The sequence below is a fragment of the Centruroides sculpturatus genome, unplaced genomic scaffold (assembly GCF_000671375.1).
Source record: "Centruroides sculpturatus isolate CEXI.00-Female unplaced genomic scaffold, Cexi_2.0 scaffold136, whole genome shotgun sequence".
NCBI lineage: Eukaryota > Metazoa > Arthropoda > Arachnida > Scorpiones > Buthidae > Centruroides > Centruroides sculpturatus.
Window position 1 is genome coordinate 872,733 of NW_019384534.1, and position 23,185 is coordinate 895,917.

The 23,185-nt window shown below is 31.7% G+C and overlaps 1 protein-coding gene across 2 annotated transcripts in view; it reads right to left on the bottom strand.

Moving 5' to 3' along the window:
• LOC111623138 (calcium-activated chloride channel regulator 2-like) overlaps window positions 1–23,185 on the bottom strand; it is a 54,986-nt gene that overhangs the window by 15,341 nt on the left and 16,460 nt on the right. For both annotated transcript variants that reach the window (XM_023365621.1, XM_023365622.1), the window contains 7 exons: window positions 16,320–16,647; window positions 11,256–11,409; window positions 7,264–7,378; window positions 7,064–7,188; window positions 6,868–6,988; window positions 6,588–6,794; window positions 4,240–4,557 (listed from right to left, as the gene is read on the bottom strand). In XM_023365621.1, the coding sequence (XP_023221389.1) occupies window positions 4,240–4,557; window positions 6,588–6,794; window positions 6,868–6,988; window positions 7,064–7,188; window positions 7,264–7,378; window positions 11,256–11,409; window positions 16,320–16,647 (1,368 nt within the window). The remainder of the gene's footprint in view (window positions 1–4,239; window positions 4,558–6,587; window positions 6,795–6,867; window positions 6,989–7,063; window positions 7,189–7,263; window positions 7,379–11,255; window positions 11,410–16,319; window positions 16,648–23,185) is intronic.

Below are 23,185 nucleotides of genomic sequence, written 5' to 3' on the forward strand. Positions count from 1 at the left end.
AGGTTTGCTTACTTCCTACAAATGCATTAAATGTTTTAATTGGATATATACTTATAAATATTTTAATGTTCTACTGTCATCTCAATATATTTACCTTCACATTCCATCAGTCAATATTAGAAATGCTACTTGGTACTTGGCATCTGTGTATTCTCTCCATAGTGTCATCTCAATGTTGCCACTAAATCAATTTTTTACTGCTACCAAAAGCCCACCGTAAAAATCAAAGAAACTTTATATCAAACTCCATAACTTTAAGACTAAGAAATTACTCTATCATACAGTACTTAGTTTTTAAACTTATTATTATGTTTTATTTTTATTTTATGTAAAAACCAGAATAAATCAACAACAATGTCCATGTACTGTACATGCAGCACCACAAAATACTATATAGGGGAAATTAAGAGAAAAAGGAAGGTTAGTGTTAAGGAGCATATATCAAATTTAAAATACTGCAGAAACAATTCAGTATTTTATGAACACTGTATACTAAACAACTGCAATATAGATCCAAATTAGGGTTTCTCAAACGGGATTCCGGGATCCCGGTTGTTTTTTTAACCCGGGAAATATCCCGGGAAATCCCGCAAATTTCTTAAAAATTCACTTTTTTTCTTATTTTGTGTTAAGGTTGAGGAATTTTGCAAATAGAAAGCATAATTAACTCATTCACTGTCAGAATACATTTGTATTTATTAATTTTAAACCTACCTATTAGTTTTTTTTAATTTTTGCTCGTTATAGCATGTCACAAATGGTCAATAATCAATATATAGCTTATTTGTGGCAGGACTATAAAAATTCTTTACTTGTCGGAACCTGTAATATCTGGAATAATTGTGCTTACGCTGTCTTGAGTTTTAACCATGCCCAGTAGCTTCAATAAATGCCTGACGCCAGATTGTGCAAATTGGGCAAGGATACAAACGAGTACAAAGTCTGCAAGTATGAAGTTTTTCTTCATAAACCTGATTATTAAAGCCAAATGAATTGCCGAATTATCGAGCTCTAAGCTTGATGCCGCTATTAAAGCAGCCAAGGTAGACAAATCAAGAATACTAGAGAGCGAAAGAAGTACTACAATCTCGAAAACGAACTCGAAATCTTCCAGGCTACAGGTGAAAAAACACATAATATCTGTCTTCTCTTAAATGCATTAAACACTATTCCAATCACATCAATTGAATCGGAAAGGGCATTCTCGGTGGCAAGACTTTTCATTACTAAAATAAGAATTAGAGTGAGTTATCGGAGTATTGACCATCTTTGCTTTTTAAAATCTTATAAAAGTTTGCAATATTTTGTATTATATTTTATTTAAAAAACGAAAATTACCTTCTAAATTAGAAGTTCATTTTTTTAATTTTTAACTCAATTCAAAACATTTTTTTTGTTGTTGTTGTATGCAGTTTCCAGCAAACTTTAATTAATTTTTTTCTATTTGTGAAAATTTCTACGTTATTTAAAGGTAATTTTTATTATAGGCCTATAGACCTTACACAGCATTATTAATATGATTTTGGAGGTTACAGAACTTTAAAATTACTTTAAAAAATGGAAAATAATTATATCATTTGATTTCAAGATATTTTGTATACCTTAAAAATAATTAATTCTATCCCGGGATTTCCCGGGAAACAGTTCACTTTTATCCCGGGAAATGAGAAACCCGAGATCCAAATAATATAAAAATCTTACAAAAAGAAAAGGATACATACAGTAGAAAGTATAGAGATCTTAGATAATAAAAATAGCATAAATAAAAATCTTAGTGTTAAAATAAATGAGAATTAGTTAAAAATATTATAAAAATGAAACAAGTATTGTGTATAAGCGTTACAAATTATAAAAATCATAAAAATAAAAAATAGATGTAACAAGAATCATAAATATATTTAAATTAGACACAAAAAATTTGACAAGAAAGTTCCAAAGACATTGTATCTTTAATTAATCCAAAAAAATTTTTATAGTGAAAAATGTTTAAAATATCTAGCTATAGTTTGATTCTTTTTGTAAATTAAATTATGTAAATTGGTATGAGATTACACGATGCAGATGAAAAAAGATGAGAAGTGCTATAGAAGTGTGTATATGAGAAAAGATCCCCTTTTTTACAACAATCCTACTGAATTATCTAAATCAAAATGTATTGTCGTAGTATTAAGGAATGATTTTAACAATTCACAAACTTTTATTCGTCGTCAAAGTGTACAACAGATACATTGCTTGAACTTTTATACACTCATAACTATGTTATAACTTATTGTAGTTCTTCCAAAAATGGCAGAATGGAAAGAAATATGAAGGACCTGTATTCATGCATACACCCATTTTATGATGCTATGTTAACACATCTGTTAAAACATCAATTAAAATTATCTTGGAAGGCAAACACAGAAGAGAAATTAAATTCATAAAAAACAGAATAGCAGGTATGTTTGTAAATTATATGTATTATTTAAACAGTTTGATGTTATGTAGTACCTAAATACATTTTAAAAATTAGTTGACTGAAGAGGGTCATTGCAAGGCCCAAAATATGTAAAAATGCATATCAACTAAAAAGGTCAAATAAATGGAAGAAAAGGCCTAGTGTATGTTTAACTGAACTCTATCATGCTTACGAAACAAAAACGTAGAACATCATGGTTTCAAACCAGTACAAATGTTTTATTTTCTTTATTTTTGTTTTATCATTCTTGTTAATTATTTTACCAAGTACGTTATTCCATTACTCTATGGGGGTTGGCAAGCATTGTCTAAACAACATTCTAGTATTATTGTAAATAAATAAATGAGTAGTTTATGGCACACTGCTACATCCAAACACGAAAATTTCTTTCATCTGTGTAAACATTAAAGTTCTGTTTATTTCTCTCACTAATATAAGCTGCAGGCCACCCAACAAGTGCAAATTCCGCCGTGTCAGGGTGGGCCGATCTCGCAAACTACTTGTTGGATCTTAATTTTGGTGAGTTTGGTTGTGGGGAACTTAAAAAGTGTGGTTTATCAAGGACAAATTGCAAATTGACAGCCTAGAGAGAATAGTACACATCAGAAGCATCACAAAGGATCAATTACGATCAGTTGTTGAATATAAAATTTATCACCTACAGAATGTGGATAACATTGAGCAGTATCTCCTGCATGACTAAGATCTCTGTATAGCACAAATGTTTTTATACAGAAAATATTCATTACTTGCATTACCAAAAATGCCATACTGTGGCAAGTTTTGGTCATTTGGACTGCTAAATAACTCTCTAGATAGGGGTACTGTGATTACAATCATTCAGTATATTAAACAAACAGTAGTTAAACGTAGAAAATTGAATGTGTTTTGAGATATATATACAGTAGAGCGTCGTTTATCCGAAAGCCGGTTATCCAAAACATCAGGTAACTGAAAGCATTCCAGTCAGCAAATTTAAATTTTCGCTAGTGCTGTGGCACTGCAATCTTTGTGTGTTGTGCAATCTTTGTGTGTTGGTTTGCAATCTGTGTGCTACTCCAATATTTTTTTTGTTGGTGTGTGTGTTTTAGCTGGCAGCACTGGCACTTTTGTGTGGTGTTTTTCTGAGGACTGTGTGTTGTGCTGAATCTAGCATTTTTGATACTAGATCAACTTCTGAAATATATTTGTTTTGGTTTTTATATTTTAGCTGACAGCACTGGCACTTTTGTGTGGTGTTTTTCTGAGGACTGTGTGTTGTGTTGAATCGAGCATTTTTGATACTAGATCAACTTCTGAAATATATTTGTTTTGGTTTTTATATTTTTCAATATATTTATTTTGTTTGTAAAAAATAAAGAAATAACTTTTAACACTACAATAGTCATGATTATTATTTTAAAAAGTTTACATTAGGCTTAACATCGATGAAAATTTAATGCAAAGTGACACGCAACAGAGGAAAATTTCAATATGGAATAGGTTAATATATTTTTTCGTACATAATCGGTTATCCGAACAACTTCAGACCCCAAATGATTCGGATAAACGATGCTCTACTATATATATATATAAAATAATTTAAGAAACTAATATATATATATATATTTTATATTAGTTTCTGAAAAAACTAATTGTTTCTATATTCCAAAACATATTGAATATTAAATTTCAAAATAATAAATTGAAATATATTTAATGAATACATTTAACGTAAATCTCTATTAATTAGATATATAATAAATATTTGTATTAAAGTTATTTTAAATTTATATTCTTACCATAACTTTGTCATCATATGTTTCAAAAATGTCACCATGGACAGTTCTGCAAAGGGCCAAATACAACTGGATAATTCTTTCCTCTTCTGACATTTCAGTGTTTAATGGAATTTCTTGTACACTTCCACCAGTCTTCGAAATTATCTGCAGCTGTTTTAGGTTTCTCAGGTAATTATTAAAATAGAGCTTGATTATGTGAACTGTGACTTTCCGATTGATAATAATATCAGTCAAATTAGCCAAATCTTCATTAGTGAGTTCTGACATAGTAAGTAAAACAATTATTCCTCCATTTGAAGTATTCTCTTTCTCCAGAAGCTATTGAATGAATTAGCAAATATAAATGGAATTTAATGTATCAGTTATATGAATAAAAATTTTGAATATAATTTAATAGAATCTTTTGTTTAATACATTTTCTATCAAAATATTTTTTCTAATCTAAAATTTTATTCTAATGTAGCGATATCATTTTTGAAATAATTAAATGTAATTGAAAATTCTGATAAGTGTAACAGTAGCTACACAAATATATTCTAAATAGGAGAAAGTTTTTAATTACAATAAACTAAGCATCAATTTTAAAAAATTTATTAATCACTTAGCAAATTTTGATCTAATTATAAAATACATACTTTTAAAAAACTAAAAATCCAGCAAACAATAAAACTTTGAATATGGACAAAAACATTTCTTAGTCATTAATTAAAGGTTAACAAATTTGAAAATAGAACACAAACTGTAATGTATTTGTATTCTAGTTTTGAATTTGTTAATGTAAGGATGACCTTTGAATATGGTCGAAAAGTCTGTTAGTCATTAGAATTTTCTTGTATGCTGGTTTTTTTGGTTTTTAGAATTGTTTATTTTATATTTACATCCAATATTTGAAAGATTGCTTTATTTCTATTCTAATTATATATAAAAGATGGCAAAATTTAACTAAACTAAATGTTTTGGATTCAAAAGATGAAAAGAACCTTGCATCAGAGCTTGTTGATACATAATAATCAGTTCTAGTATGTTTTTAAAAACTTTTGTCAGTACTGGATTTTTTACATTTAGTACAAACAATTGCAATTATTAAATAAAAAAACATTTTTTTATTGCAAAAAAACACAAAAAAACTGGTCATGAGAGGAAGAAACCAAAATGAAGAAATCTTTAAATCAACATTCCAGTAAGGTTGCGTTTCTTTATGCAGCACTTGAGAAGCGCTCTACAGCAAACCCTCTGAAACCCGTTTCTAAATGCAGCACTGCAATGTAGCGAACCGTTTCTAAATGTTTGCTGCAAGAGGTTGCTGCAGCGAAGATAAAGCAGCTTTTATGTCTGCTACACGTGTAAAGCAAAATGGACGCTTGTGTGTATAATACGATATTATGCTGTAAAAATAAAAAAGTCGAAGTGACTGTTGATAAAAATATTATGGAAAGATTAAGAAGGATTAAATTTTATGAAATAACTCTGAAAGTTATCNTTAAGCCTCGTTTAAATACTGGCTCCCTTTCATGGTCGAATGAGTGTTACCAGCTAAAACACGTAAAAATAATATTAAAGTTGCCAAGACATAGCCAAATATTGTAGCGCCACATCACTTGCGGACATTTGAAATTTGCCGACTAGGACGGTCGGTTAACCGATGTGTCGGTTAATCGGGGGTCGGATAATCGAGGCTCTACTGTACACATTGATTTAATAATTATATATCTTTTATCTCTTTACTTTGTTAACATTTATGGAAAGATAAATGCTCGATTCTTTATATCTCTTTATTTAAATATTGTAGTTCTTTAACTAAAGCACTATTTTCAGCTGTAACTGGAATTAAAGGATAGATTATGACATCCGTGTTTCGCTCAAGTGGAAATCGTTTCTAAACTATGATGCAGCGACGTGTAGCGATAGCTGCTCGTGACGTCATTTACGCTGCACTCTCGCTGCATAAAGAAACGCAGCCTAAGTTACAATGCAACAATTCTTCAAATTTCATTTCATTCAATTTCACTTAAGCAAAAAAATTTTGTTAATAACCCTATACATTGAACAATGAAGTGAAAGAAGAAACAATCCCATAAATTTTAAGTTAGGCAATATCATCAGAAGTATATTATTTTCTTGAATGTAAAGTAGTTTTATAAAAATTTTTATTGCTAACCATTAAAATTTGATGGATTGTTCTAAAGAGAAATTTGAATTCAAATGTGGTTGCCATAGAATTACATGTTTTGCCAATAAAAAAAAAACAGTTCACTTACAAATCACAGCATACAGACATATCCTATTTATATTATTACATTATAATTAGAAAATATTTTTTTAAGTAAAAATATTAACTGTATACTTACATTTACTGATTCTAAGAGAGCACATTTAATACAAGGCAATTCTTCAGTAAGTTGCTGATACTCAACAAGTGGATTTTCTTTAACAGATTTAAGTTCCTTTGGAAAACAGCTTTCAGAAGAACCACCAAACTGAATTGAGCCAACTAATGAATTTTCAGGAATAAACTGTAGAAATCTTAATACTGCTTTATTCATTATACTTCCTCTCTGTAAAGTAACAATGTCAAAATAAATTTTTATTTGAACTTTTTCTGACAAGATCAATAAAATTGCAAAAGACCTCTTCCGTAACAAGTTTTGATCTATCTATAGCTACAACCATACGAAGAGGAGCGTCTCTCAGCTGAACAATTTTGAAATTTGTTGGTGTATTAATTCCTATATTTGGAGGAGGACTATTCCTAAATTATAAAAAAAAAGAGGAGATTTTAAAACTTATTTAAAAAAAAAACATATCACAGTTAAAAACAAATTACATTCCATCTTTGAAATCTTCATGTTGCATAATAACTTCCCAAATACTCCTTTCCTTGCAGAGTGTGTTGTGTTTTGTTGGAGCTCTAGCATCGTGATTCTGATTCAGCCCACAAAGTTCTTCTAACTAAAAATAAAAACAATAGCATATTTCAGTAAAATTTTATTGAGTTTTAGAAGTTTAAAGATAAATAATACTAACCTGAGGCGAGTACATAAATGAAGACCTTCTACCGACAAGAGATTCAACTTCAGGAGGACAATCTTTATCCAGTTTTCCTGTACTGTTATCTACTTTTGGCAAACATGAATTATTTCTGTTAAAAATAAACTGGATTATTATTATAGAAGTTTCCAGAAGACATTATTAAATTCTATATATATATATATATATATATATTTCAATGCATACAATTCTTCAAAGGTTCTTGAAATATACAATACAAAATTAAACTAAACAGACAGATTTTATCAGGCCTCCTGTTTGTCCTACATATATATATATATAAATGAGGATGTTTGTTTGCTTTGCACTCTTAGGCCATTCAACCAATTGATTTGAAACTTGGTAGTTACATTAATATAATATACAAATAAAATAAAACTGTAAAAATTTATATATCTTATATATATTAGATATATTAAACCCCATATAACTTAGATATATTAAACCCCAAAATATTAATTGATATATAGAAATTCAATCAATTTCTGTCTACATTCAATTTGCTGGCTTTACATGTAGCACCTTCTACTAGCAAAAAATTTGTAAAAAGTAACAAACTAAATATAATTTATACAAAAAGATATAATTAAAAAAAGAACAAATATTATATTCACTTAATTATTGCAATAATGATAGTGTGAAGTAGACATGTTATATCATTGTTGCAGGTAGCACATAGTACTAACCTATGTGAAGTCAAAAGTGTTACACTTAAAACTATACAAGTATTTTATTTTCCACATCTAAAAACTCTGTTTTTTTCATTTCTGAATGGTACTTTCTTAATTCTAATAACTGCCCAACAGTGGCCAAGTGGATAAAACCACTGAAAGACTTGTATTGGTTGTGGGTTTGTGTATTGCCATTGGGCTGATTACATGCAGTTTTCTGGGTTTTAATTACATTTTACCCCGTTCTCACCAAGTATGTCAGTCTAAATTGTGACCAAGGTCGGCGACTATCCCTTGGTGTGACCTCTCTCGACCGTTTCAATCTGGACTGAAGCGAGGTTCAATCGCAATCAACTCAAGAGAGTTCTTGAAACTAGATCCAGCCATAAGAGATCCCACAATACCCCATGTGCGAGAAAATACAAGATGGCTGCAGAACACATGTCGGGCTATCAACAGAGAAATAAAAAAGACATCTGGAAAGACAATGACATCTGTCTATTATTAGATATATGACAAGAAAAAATATTTATTTCTAACTAAAACATCCATTTTGTTTGTTGGTGTTTGTGACTAACCATGTAGTTACGTCAGTTTTATCATTGTGTGTAATAGCCAGGTTCTTCTCAAGTGGACTGCCTGTGCAAACAGCTCGATGTTCATCTGGCAACAGTTACAATCCAGATTGTAGGTAAATTGAGTTCAAAGTGTGTCATGGATTGTGTGTGAACATAGTATTAGTAATACATAAATCATAGCCACTTTCCTTGTAAAAGTCCTCCCAGAAGGCATCCCTCTCAGCAGATTTCCCACGTCACGTATTAACCAAATAAACCAAACAAATTCTAATAAATTTTTCTATAAACTCGCTATTAATGAGTACAGTGAAATTCCATTAACTTGGCATCTGTTAGGTCAGCAAACCTAATAAACTGGCATGTCAAGTTTGTTGTTTGGGGGTTATTAGTGCACTAGATACGTCCAAAGTTAATATTTTTATGTAAAAGCATTCAAAATGTGCAGTTCTTGCAATTGGGTATGGGTTCTTCTTTTAGACATGACAAATGCCAAGATGATAATGCTGTATTAGGTAAAACCAGTTAGCTTCTGCATGTTTTTTTAGAGACTTTTCCAAAGACATTAGTGCACAGATCTATAAGAAAGCAGTAATTAAATATTACTGCTTTCTTATAGATCTGTGCACTAATGTCTTTGGAAAAGTCTCTAAAATTTAGCACACTTGAAGCCATGGAAACAGCTACAGTACATTACTTTTCATATACTTTGATAATTAGAGTCCATCTGTATTATTTATATGCAATAAAAATGCACTCAAGCACTAAGAATAGTATGTACTTGTTTCAAGCCAACCAAGAGTAAGAATAGTCTGGAAAAATTGAAATGGCATGTTAAACAATCCTAAGAGGTGGGTTTGTACAGTTTTACACACAAATGTATGTAAAATTGTGTCCAGAAATAAAAAAACCGGAAAATATTCCACCATCTGATAACGCAGCATGTTCAATAATCTGGCAATGCATTGGTCCCAGCAATATCAGGTTAACAGAATGTCACTGTTCTTAAAATGGGTTTTACCACATACATTTTTGAAATTTACAATTAATAATGTGGGTGTAACAATTACTGTGATGGATATTTTATAAACCCAATCACAGTAACTATAAATGCAGGCAAACACCTTGCTTTGCCTGCATTTATAGTTTCCTATATTTTTGTAATATATCCTATATTTTATAATAATGAATATATTAAAATAAAACTGTAAAAATTTATATATCTTATGAAAAGATCATCTTTGCATTATTTTGTCTAAATTTGCATTCAATAATTCTGAAAAGTTTTGATAATTCTGGTGAGATCATGTTATTCAACGTTTCATAACTGAATCTAATCAATTGCAATCTGGATGAGATCTTGATTGATCTAATTGTTTCAATCAATGAATCTCATACTCTGGATAATCCAAAAACAAGTTAACTTCCAAAGAAAAGTAAACACCATGTGTTCATGGAACATTCTTGGTAATGCATTCTCTGAGATGTTTCGGCATGCAGTGATCACTTTTCAAGCAGTTCCTTTAATTAGTTAATTTTAATTAATAAGGAAATTAATTCAGAATTTTAAATCTTGACTTTCTACAAAAAACATTTACATATATGCTACAATAAATCACAACAAAGGCTAAGTACAGGTTTCTTGCTGTGTTGCCATGTTATGTCAATTGCACTCACTTGTCAAGATTTAATTGACCATTGAATAAACTGATATATTCGCTTTAGAAGGATGGTCACTGGTGTTGTGTAGTGATAGATTGTGAGACAAATTTTTTGGTATACTACAGCATATTTTTAATAATTGTATATAATTTTTATCCACATTATTGTTGTGTATATGACTTTACAGTTGATATTCTTAATAATCATCCAGTAAGGTATATGTTATACAGAGAAATAAATAAAAATAGAGAATGCCTAACTATTTGTTTGTTTTTATTATTGCTATTGCCATTATCTTTTCTATCTTTTCAATTCTGTTATATTTCAAAAAATTATTTTTACATCTAAAACGAAAATACAAGAAATAAAAGTTTATTTAAATAATTCCTTTTAACAACACTTAGAGAATAATCAAGGTGAATCAAAGCAATTTCCAGCACAAAAATTATGAGAAAGTAAATGTTTCACTGTGTTAAATGGGCATCTTCAGGATAACTGATCTTCTCAATGATACCATAAATTAAAACAAATATCACCACCAGAAGACATTTTTTAAACCAATTTGCATATTTTTACAGAAACAGCCACAAATAAAATATTTCTGTAAGTGAAGATTGTTTGTTGGTTTGTCACTGGTGTTGTGTAGTGATAGATTGTGAGACAAATTTTTTGGTATACTACAACATATTTTTAATAATTGTATATAATTTTTATCCACATTATCTGGATAAAGCACAAATTTTAATTATTGTTTGTGCTTCATTAACCTGTTTTTTGGATAATGTCAACTTTATCTGCTTGTGAATTGAATAAAGCATGCTTTATCCAAATAAAGTTCAAAAATTATGTAATGTGAACAAATCTATTAACCTTAAGTACAAAGTGTCAAAAAATTTAATTTAATATATGAAAATAAATATGAATCTTGACATCTAAAAGCACTAAGACTTTTTGCTGTATATTTTCTATTCCAATACTTCAATTTAAACAGAAATAACTTATTGCATATTTTAATATAAAACAAAAACATATTTAAAATAATTCCAAAATCCATGCTTACACTATCTCAATATCCCAGTTTAAACAACTTGTTACTCTGGGTTTAGAATCACCAGGAATTCCATAAAATTCAGGATATCTTTCGTCACCTGGAAATCCATGTTCATTGAAAATTCCATATCTGTATTTTGCCCATTCAAATACAAGCTTTCTAGCTGAAAAAAAAGTAATTTTAAACACAACAGTCAATTTAAAACAATCATATGAATATATAATAATCAGAGTTGAAAATAATACTAACAATATTCTATTAAGATAAAGAAATATATTATTAAATAAAGCAAGTTTTTCATACTCATTATTACAATTATACCTATGCATATTAGAGAATTTGTATAATTTTTTTATTTTTAGAAAATACTAAAACTATTATTACATCAGATTGTCAATATCTTTTATCTAATGAAACAAAAAAAGTGCATCTTTCATTTCAGTAAATATGGTAGATAATCCACAGGTTATCTGCAAGAAAGTACATAAAGGCTTGTATATATCCTATTATGCCTATTATTGTTGTTATTCCTGATTAATAAAGTAGAAGCAGATATAGGAACCATATTTTTCTTCTTAATTAGAGAGGTCTGGAATTATGTAGTATCCTGGAAAGAGATCTATAGTATAGATTCTATATCTGGAAAGAGATTCTATAGTGAGTAGTGAAAAGATCATTTCACTACTCACTATAGAACAGGCAGTGGCACACCCAGGGGATAGTGGTCACATAAGACAAGAATTTTATTGAATTTGCATTAAAAATTTTTTTATCCATTCAACTCTGCTCTCCCAAGATTAAATCTCAAGTGCACCACTGAGAACAAAAACACAATTTTCAGATGCAGATAAGTTCTCTAGAAAGGAATTGTCTTAACATTATATCCATATTTAAGAGAAGTCACAGAGAAACCTATAGGTCAATATCTACAAATTTTTAGTATAAAACTCAAAGCTAAATACAATGAATTAAGTTTGAGATTGTTTATTAAACATTATATACTATTTAAAAATGTAATTTAGCCCTCATTTAAACACTAAAATTTATCTTAGTTTAAATAGATAATTTCTTGATATGGCTTATCAATGAAAGTGTCTTAGTAAAAATGGAAAATCTGGTAAAATTTTGCAGATCAGAACATACCAACCCTTACTGTAAGATAAACATTGGAATATGAATAAACAAAAATTATATAGTCCTTAAGTATTAAAATGAGTAGACAGACTTATTTATAAATAAGAAATCATTTTATTTTTGCTTTAACACTAGAATTACAGAAGGAATTATTTTGATCTGTAAGCAACTGTCATAGTTCGTACTGCCTCTTTTTTTTGTAATATCTGAAATATTATGACTTTTAGTNAAACAGAAAAAATAAATATATTTAATAAAAATCTTTGTTTTAACGAATGTACAATGTCGCGGCTCGGTAAATACGTCAACACTGAAATGAAAATCAGTCTAGCATAGGGAAAATCGGGGAATTACACCGCGAAACGGCGAATTGCGCAGCGGCGTTACTGCGAATCGGCGTAAATTGAACCGGCGTAAACCGAGGGCTACCTGTAATTAAAAATATAAAAAGGTTTAATTTCGAGGATAGGGATGGGTATTATAAGAAGTTGTAAATGATAATAACCAGTAAAATCATCGTAAGTCCGACTGTCGCGAATCCAAAAAATGTGACGCCGGATGGTCAAGCGGTCAAGGTGGCAGCCTACTGCTCTGGGAGACCGGGATCGAATCCAGACGGTCGAAAAATCCCCAGGAATTTTTCGGGAGTGGTCCGTTCGGATTTGTCGGGCCCCGTCCCTCACCACCCGGCCGCCCCATGTTGGGCCTGGCCGAACTTGTAATGGGCTTGCTAAAAGAGGCTCTCCTAGTGCCCCCAAGGCGGAAAGAGTTAAAAAGTCAGAGTCAAAAGATGTAAAAATCTGGGGGGATCATTTTTTGCCGGATCGCCATACTTTCTCTCTGTTATAAGAACCGGGAAAGTAATATAACCCTAATTAATTATTAAAATATGTTTTAAGTTGCATGTGTGAAAGTTTTACACTGGATGTCAAAATACAGTAAAGTTTTTGACTCCCGACACGAATTACAGTACAATATCATATTTATTTTCCCTTTTAATGTTTTTAACTATTTCCGCCCTGTGGACANGAATTTGTATAATTTTTTTATTTTTAGAAAATACTAAAACTATTATTACATCAGATTGTCAATATCTTTTATCTAATGAAACAAAAAAAGTGCATCTTTCATTTCAGTAAATATGGTAGATAATCCACAGGTTATCTGCAAGAAAGTACATAAAGGCTTGTATATATCCTATTATGCCTATTATTGTTGTTATTCCTGATTAATAAAGTAGAAGCAGATATAGGAACCATATTTTTCTTCTTAATTAGAGAGGTCTGGAATTATGTAGTATCCTGGAAAGAGATCTATAGTATAGATTCTATATCTGGAAAGAGATTCTATAGTGAGTAGTGAAAAGATCATTTCACTACTCACTACAGAACAGGCAGTGGCACACCCAGGGGATAGTGGTCACATAAGACAAGAATTTTATTGAATTTGCATTAAAAATTTTTTTATCCATTCAACTCTGCTCTCCCAAGATTAAATCTCAAGTGCACCACTGAGAACAAAAACACAATTTTCAGATGCAGATAAGTTCTCTAGAAAGGAATTGTCTTAACATTATATCCATATTTAAGAGAAGTCACAGAGAAACCTATAGGTCAATATCTACAAATTTTTAGTATAAAACTCAAAGCTAAATACAATGAATTAAGTTTGAGATTGTTTATTAAACATTATATACTATTTAAAAATGTAATTTAGCCCTCATTTAAACACTAAAATTTATCTTAGTTTAAATAGATAATTTCTTGATATGGCTTATCAATGAAAGTGTCTTAGTAAAAATGGAAAATCTGGTAAAATTTTGCAGATCAGAACATACCAACCCTTACTGTAAGATAAACATTGGAATATGAATAAACAAAAATTATATAGTCCTTAAGTATTAAAATGAGTAGACAGACTTATTTATAAATAAGAAATCATTTTATTTTTGCTTTAACACTAGAATTACAGAAGGAATTATTTTGATCTGTAAGCAACTGTCATAGTTCGTACTGCCTCTTTTTTTTGTAATATCTGAAATATTATGACTTTTAGTGTTTTAATTCTTATCACATATACCAAAAATGGCCAAAAAGTCAATTACGATCAAAAGAATGACTCCATTAAAATGTGAAAATCATTTGACTTAATACTACTACCAAAATTACATTTTGGAAGGAGTATTAAATCAAATGATTTAACTGTGAAAAATGTGAACTATTTGCTATGAATTGGTTATGCTCCATAAGATAACATAGTGGATATAAAAAAGTACTCTGTGTCAAAGGTTGTTACTAGGAACCATATGCAATTTTAGTTAAGTGCAAAATGAGTGAGCCAAAGAGGAGCAAAATTTATTTTTGTGACAAAAAAATAAAAGATGTCATTTAATTTATGTTTAGTGTATTTATCAAAAAAAGATAATCTGGAATATTAATTACTGTGCAATAAATAAATATGTTTTGAAGAATAATTTTGTTAGGATAGCTTATTAAGCTATTACAGAAAAACAGATGTGAAGTAGATCATTGGTGTTTTTAACTTGTGAAAGTCAATCACACCCCATTGTAAGTTGGCCAGGCCTGACATACATAATAGACCAATTTTCAGACTTATTGCTTATTTGGTTCCAGACTAAGGAACTTGGCTACATAGAATTATGGGACAGGGTCATATTGACCCCTATAGATTTTTATTTTTGTTTCCGTTATAAAGGGTAACACTGTCATGCTCATTGGAGTCACAATATATTTCAATGCAGTATCATCCAAAAACAAATGCTTATTCATTGAGAATTGCATGATGAACAACTTTTCCTAAATAAAGCCAGATATCCTTTTACATAATACATGGTGAACGAGCCAGACAAGTTAGGCATCAAATTTTGACTAGTATTTGATGTGCATTTCAAATATCTTGTAAACAGAATCCCATACAGAGAAAAAGATGACCACCATCTTTCAGACAAAGGTCTGAGAAAACATTTTTCTTCATCTCAAGATGGCATATCTAGGCAAAGCCAAAGACATTACAATGGACAACTTTACTATGTTAAAGATGCAGAAAAATTAAAAGCCAATAAAACTAGTCTAGTTGGTATCGTGAATTATGCCAGGAAAGAAATGTTAACATGGGCAAAAAATCTTGGTAGGTGCAATACTCAACAACTCTTAATCAAATATTGAGGACGTAACAATGACAATTTACCAGAAGAACAAAATTGTTCTGATTATAAGCATTTTACATGCAAAGATTTAGATCAAAGACAATGAAAAGAAAATTCCCAAAACTGTCCGATTCTATAACGAAATGAAATACAGGGTGGACACACTTGACCAAACGGCCCAAAAATACTCTGAAATTGAGCTCAATTAAATAGCTAATACACATCATCTTCAAAGTACTGAACCTGCAATAAATGCCAGGATTCTATAGTGCAAAGTCTGGATAAAAAGATGTCTCTTCACAGAAAATTCATTACCCAACTGTGCAAAGAGTTATGAGAGGACTACCTAGGAAAAGAAAAAAGTGTCAGATAGGATCCTGTAAATGCAATAAAATTGTGGAGATATGCAATGTTTGTTCAGAGTCCATCTGCAGAACCTGCTTGGGAATCTGAAACTACAAGTTACTATATGTAACAAATGTGCACAAAAATATCAAAATTAAAAAAGTTATTGTTAACTATTTTCTGTATTATTTTGTGACCAATAAAAGTTCACAATGGAATAAGAATAATAAAGTCATATAACATATGCGAATTAAAATGATGACTTTTACTTGCTAGTTTTGTAGCAAGTAATATTCATCATTTTTTTTCAAATAAGAGCATTTAAGATTTTATTTCTAATTCTCAAAATGTAAAAATCTATAAATTTGCTAAGATCAGTAATTCTAAGTAGACACATAATTCCATAATGCAAGTGTTAAAGAACTTACCTTCTTCTTGTGTATTATCATCATTAATTTTAAGAAGCCTTTTGTTATAACTATCTAAAAGTTCAAGTGGTAAATGTATTCTTAATCCTTCTTTCTTACATCCACCTGTTTGAATTGCATATGGTGTTTTACCAAAAGCACCACCTCTTTCAACGTATATAGTGGCATCTTTATATTTTTCTTCATTTGCTATACTAACTGTTTCTCCTTTTGGTATCCAAGGTACCAAATCATCCCACGAACTAGGAATGAGAAAAGTAACTTCTCTAAAATATGCTCTTCTTTTTGTAAGATGGAATAACTTTTCAGATGCCACACTCAACAATTCCTATAATTTTAATAATAATTTTAATTAGTTTTCCTGTATAAAATATAGTATAAAATAACATAAAATAGAACATAGATACACACATTATAGAAAAAAAAAACATAGTTATTAATTAATTTAGTATTTAAAATACAATACTTCAATTTTTCCCTCTAAATTGTTAAAGAATTGACACGAAAATTCCAATTTTAAATGAATAGTTTATAGGCAAATGTATTTCATGAGCCCACTATTACAAATTAATTTCAGTTGAAAAGTAGATGCAGACTGTCTAAAGATAAAGATTATTATTATTTATGTTGGTAAACAATATCCTATTTGTTGATCTAATGCTATGTTTGACCAAGGTCAAAGCATAGCTACAGTATAAGAGCAGAAGCAGTTCTCACGTATTTTCTTAGCATAAGTTTGCCATTGAGAACAAATCACACAGGAACACTTTTAGTGGAAAAAGGTCGGTTTATTGTTATTTTTTCCACTAAAAGTGTTCCTGTGTGATCTGTTCTCAATGGCAACCTTATGCTAAGAAAATACATACAGTAAAGCAAGCAACCAAGAACAGTTATCTTCTTTATGTGCTGGTAGATATTGTGACTTGTCTACCTACCACTCTGGGAGACCAGGATTGAATCCAAGCAGGTAAACCCATCTCTCACCATGCAGCCACCCTATTGTGGGACTGGGTAAAACAGCAACTTAATTTTTGGATATTTGAAATGATCAGAAATGGAAAAATTATTTTTAATCAGAAAGCCACATCCTATTTCAGAAAGATCTTGTAATGCCACACTATGTACTGAGGTTGAATGAGTGTATACATTTAGGATACATGCATTAATAATCTTTATAATCTCTCTGCATATTAAGTATTCAGAACACTCTAGAAAGAACTATTTGGAAAATCTCAACAAAATTTGGTATACATACTGTCCTGAGTGTATGGTTTCAACTTTTGAGTAAAAGTTTTACTTCAAAAATTCAGTTGCTAGGACAAAGTTTGGAGCTGCTGTCCCTGTAATGTGCATGTTTTGTACATTTTCTAACAGATTTTGGAATTTAAATAACAGAGTGTAATAATTTTATTTCAATTGCATACGTGGATTATGGAATTGGTGATTACATCAAAGATAAAACTCTACATGCCAATTTGCCTGAAGATAAAGCCTGTATACTCTAAAAACAATATTTACTGCATGACACACTTGATGTCAGAACATAACTAAACAGCATCCAATTGTTGTGTTTTGAAATTCTCTTTTCAAATAGGCAGAATGGAAACATTGGCTTGATAAACAAGTGCCTCTTTAGCCTCTTAACCAAAAGTTGCAGGGTTCAGATCTGAGTTGTGTTCAATATTGCAGAATTCTTTCTAATATAATTGCACTGCAATGCTGAACTCATTTCTAGCTATTTCTTGACTCCTCCCACTGCTACAATTCTAACTACCCTACAATTACAACACTATTCAAAACATACTCAGAACACTTAGCTCAGCCTTCCTAGCCAATTAGATTTCTTAATATTCTGTGTTACTGAACATGACCCTGGTGATTGTAGTAGCAATGATATTGGAAATGATCAACTAATTACTCTCTCATGCAAAAAGTGTTGTTGCAATAGGGATTGCACTTTTAAGTTGATATATGGGAGAGCACCATCTTGCATAAAGATTTTGGTGAGCAAGCAATTTCTCTGCTACAGAGATGAAATGAAAGAAGGAAGTTCTGGAACATCTCCATATCTAATAACATTAACAGAACATTTTACTGGCGGAGATGCATAGTTTTCTTCAAATGATGAAGGATATTACCATCACATCATTGCCTTTGGTTAGTGCAATGGAATTTGTTTCGCTGGTAAATGCATTTTGATTAAATTTGTGTGATGGTTACTATGAAATTTGTTCGTAAATGGTGGATCCTCTCCAGACAAATCATCATGAAAATAAACAAAACCAGCTCAGAGGTAAATTTTTGAGCCTCAGAACAAGGCTCCCTCCACACTTAGAGGGACCCTACATTTTCAAATTTCTAAGAAAATTTGCCAGTAGAATTTTTGATGTTCAGAGATCATATATATCAGTGTTTTTCAACCTTCTTGAATACGCGACCCCTTTACAAGTTAAAAAATTCTGGCGACCCCCTAGGGCCATATTAAAACTATATCAGCGATTTTAAAAACTATGTATTTAATTTTCTTTATGTTGAGACAAATTATTGTTGATTAAAATGAAAATTTCAGAAGAATCGACAATAACTTAACACACATAAAGTATGAAACTTCCTTTAATTATAACATTGGGCACAGGGTGCTATTGACCTTTTTTTTCTGTTTGTTTAGGATCAGAATTTTCAGCTTCTACTTTTCCTATTTCTTTCTGCAAATCAGCTCAACACTTTTATGGCTATGATTTTCTGGAGTGGATTTTCTTACCCACCCACGCCCCTCCCTGGCAACACCCATGGTTGAGACCTACATATCGATAAAAAAAAACCAATTGTACTGTAAAATAAACAGGTACAGCCTTCTTGCTGATATTGTAGTTTTTTAATGTAGTGTAGGACCTACAAATACTTGTCTTTTTCTTTTACCCGCAATCCCCGTGTAAGGCTTCACGACCCCCCAGGGGGTCGCAACCCACAGGTCGAAAAACACTGATATATACGGAAACTATTTGAATTAAATATACATTTATTCTTTGTCCTTTCATCTTTACTGGTACTGGTAATAATATAAATCACTGGCAAATAATAAATCCTATATTTCCAATATTGTAAATATTTTGGAGGCCCATTAGTAACTTTTCCCAAGGCACCATAAAACCTCCAGCCAGCTCTGCAAATAAAAATGATTCACATTGCTCCACATAATTTGTCAGAGCCATGCGTCATTAACCATCATTTGAGCTAAAAATGTCATGGCAAATGTTTCCCACTCATCATAATTATCAGAAGTGAGCCCAATTCTTGACTGAGGGATATCCTGTGTAGATAAAAATGCAAGATTTTTTGCAGAGCTTTCCACATTGTCATTGCTATGATACTGCAGATTTATTACTGCTGCCACAAGAATTTTCTATTCCATGCTCCACTACTGCAGTAGCAATGTCTTCCATTTTCAAATGCCCAATCAGTTCACAACTCTATCCTGGTTTCATAACAAAAGTCCCTTCAAAATGCAAAACCACTTTCCCAAGATTCCCAATAGTCAGGAGCCTCTTGGTAAATCTCTTAAATGCCAATCAGGCATTGCTTTTTCATTGATAGAACATCCACTCTTTAATTATGCTCACCCTGTACATAAATTGTACTTACTTGTTAGATGTCTTTATGGATAGGTACAGTACTCGCACTCTTTTTCAATAAAGGGACAGAAGGCATATATCCCCTAATATTTTTGTACCAGAAAATTTCCCTCAAAGACATTTTTATTTTACACCATACTAGAGTAAGTCAACCAGCAAATGTCCAGATAAGATAATACTTAATTTTCAGACAGAGATATTTTTAGACTGTCATCTTTCCGTAAAAAGATATACTTTGAGCATGCATGCAAGTTACAATTAACAAGGAAAAAAATAGTAGTCGTACAAATTAATCTCAAACTAAATCGTAACCTTAAATGGTCATTCATGGATTTAGCCAGCCTACAAAAATTAGCAGTAGAAAAGTATATTGTACACAGTAAGTACACTTGATTTTTATAGCCAATCAAAACCCAAGGATGAGAAGTTTCTCTTAGTCATTGTCATTGCACCCTCAATATATACATACAGATCAACACCAATGAGGAAAAAAGAAAATGAAAACATATTTCCATAAGTATTAATTCATGAGAGTAAAATTCAACTTTAAAATGACTAGCAGATGAGCCCGGTGTTGTTCAGGCAAAAAGTAACGATAGCAAAAATTAAGATTATTAGATTATCCCCTTTTTTACCAGGTGCAAGAATTAGGTTCACCCTCTTCCAAGACTAATTAGAGAATTTTTAGATGGGTCTGAAAACATCTTCAATTTCTCAAAAAAACCACATTTAAGATAGTACAGTAAAATCAGAAGTCTGAGTAATCCTTTACCCTCTCCCTCTCCTCTGCAGGGGAAATTTCAGAAAGTCTGTTCTTTGTCTACATTCTCATGGCATAGCTAACTGTGTACTAAATTTCAATTTTCAACTCCTAACCGTTTGGACTCTGATCTTAATGTTAATAATAATAATAATAATAATAATTTTATCATTATCAACCCATCTCGATTATATTATAAGATTCAGGATAAATCTAGAAGTCAGAAGAGGCCAGAAATACTGTACACCATCCCTGGACTAGGTATTTTAAGTCTTTCCACTCTATGGACACTAAGAGAGCCTCTTTTAGCCTATTCGACCCAGTGTCAAAGGTCCCGGCCCGACGCGTCTGGGCGAACCAACACCCAAAAAATTCCAGGGGCTTTTTCAACCTGTCCGGATTCAATCCTGAGTCCCCTGGAGAGGTAAGATGCCACCTCGACCACTTGCCCATCCGGCCAACTATGGGACTAGGTAACGAGCGACAGGTGCATTACGTTGCAAAGTGGCTTTAACATAGCCAGATAACCAAACCAACAACAGCCCATTTTATTTGAAAACGGACCATGTCGTCAGTTGGTTTATCTGACCATATTAATACCTGCTTTACTAGGAAACCCATCCAACACTCATCAAAATAAAAAGGACACAATCCCTAAATACAGTAAACACAACAAATTAATATGAATTTTAATCATTATAACGCATTATTTATAACATTTAATTTAAGATATGATTTATTAAATGAACATTGCAATTTTACCTTTGTGCACCGTCATGGCGGCAGTCGCGACTGTTCAGACTCCTGCGGAAGGAGCCGTTGATTGTTTAACTTCCCTAGTTCTTGATTCACGGTAGTTCTTGAACACACGTAAAAGTCCGTCGGAAAAACGATTAGTCGCGACGGCCATAACGGTGCACGTAAGGATTGCAGGTAGAATTTTACCTAAGTCTAAATCCAATAAATCTTACTTGTGAGTTTGTCCAGTTGTAAATCTCTAGTCAATCAATTCATATGCTTCCCTTCTACTTTCAATTGAAAATAAGGAAATATGACACATAATTAATCGCTGTCCCCAGATGAATATAAGAATATCTTTATTTTAAAAATTCATGTAATTGCATTACGTATTTCACAAAAAAGCAGACGAACTGGAGCGATGCGCCCCCTGGGAATTTCGAATATGTTACGAATATTCTCGTTTCTTTGAATTTTTTTTGCGGGGAGAGCTTAGTACTTAAAACAATGAACAGCAACATTGCTCAACTTTCCCGGCAAAATTTAAAATTTTTGTGGCGCCATCTGTTATCGTATTTTATTAAAAAACTTTTGCCATTTTATAATAGTTAAAAATATAAAAAGGTTTAATTTCGAGGTTAGGGATGGGTATTATAAGAAGTTGTAAATGATAATAACCAGTAAAATCGTCGTAAGTCCGACTGTCGCGAATGCAAAAAATGTGACGCCGGATGGTCAATCGGTCAAGGTGGCAGCCTACTGCTCTGGGGGACCGGGATCGAATCCAGACGGTCGAAAAATCCCCAGGAATTTTTCCGAGTGGTCCGTCCGGATTTGTCGGGCCCCGTCCCTCACCACCCGGCCGCCCCATTGTGGGCCTGGCCGAACTTGTAATGGGCTTGCTAAAAGAGGCTCTCTTAGTGCCCCCAGGGTGGAAAGAGTTAAAAAGTCAAAAGATGTAAAAATCTGGGAGGATCATTTTTTGCCGGATCGCCATACTTTCCCTCTGTTATAACAACCGGGAAAGTAATACAGTGGTGCCTCGTACAACGTACTTAATCCGTTCCAGGTGCACGTCCGTTAAGTGAAACGTCCGTTATACAAAACGCATTTTCCCATAAAAATACATGTTAAAACATATAATTCGTTCTGCAGCATAAAATAACCGTACTGTACCATAAAAAATGAAAATGGAGCAGACACCAATTATGCCGGGTAGTCAGATGTTGTGATGAGGAGGTGGAAGAACACTTTCTTTACAAATTCATACAGATACAGACTTTTTACACATTGCAGCGGGTCTTTTTTTTTATTGTTTTTTAATCGGAGTCAGATTCAGGAGAGGCTACCGGAACTTGCAGGGTCAACTTCTCTTGTTCCATCCTTTGTTTTTTGCCCGCTGGCCTCTTGAAAAACATGACCAAGGTGGTCTGTTTCTCTTTCTTCTTTAACACCTGTCGGAAATGACGAACAAAGGTGTCATCGTAGAGATCATTGATCCTGTTGGCCTCAGCTCTGTTTGGATAATGAGTGTTGGTAAACTCCTGAACCTTTCCCCATTCGACAAGAAAGTTTTTGTCAACTTTCACTCCTGATGATTTCTTGCTTTGTTTCAATTGAAATCACCTTTCTGTTTTTTTAGAAGCCATGATGCATTATAAATGACTTAACTTGCCAGATTATATGATACGAATAATTCTTTATTAATTAAGATCACTAAACACTTCTACGAGCTA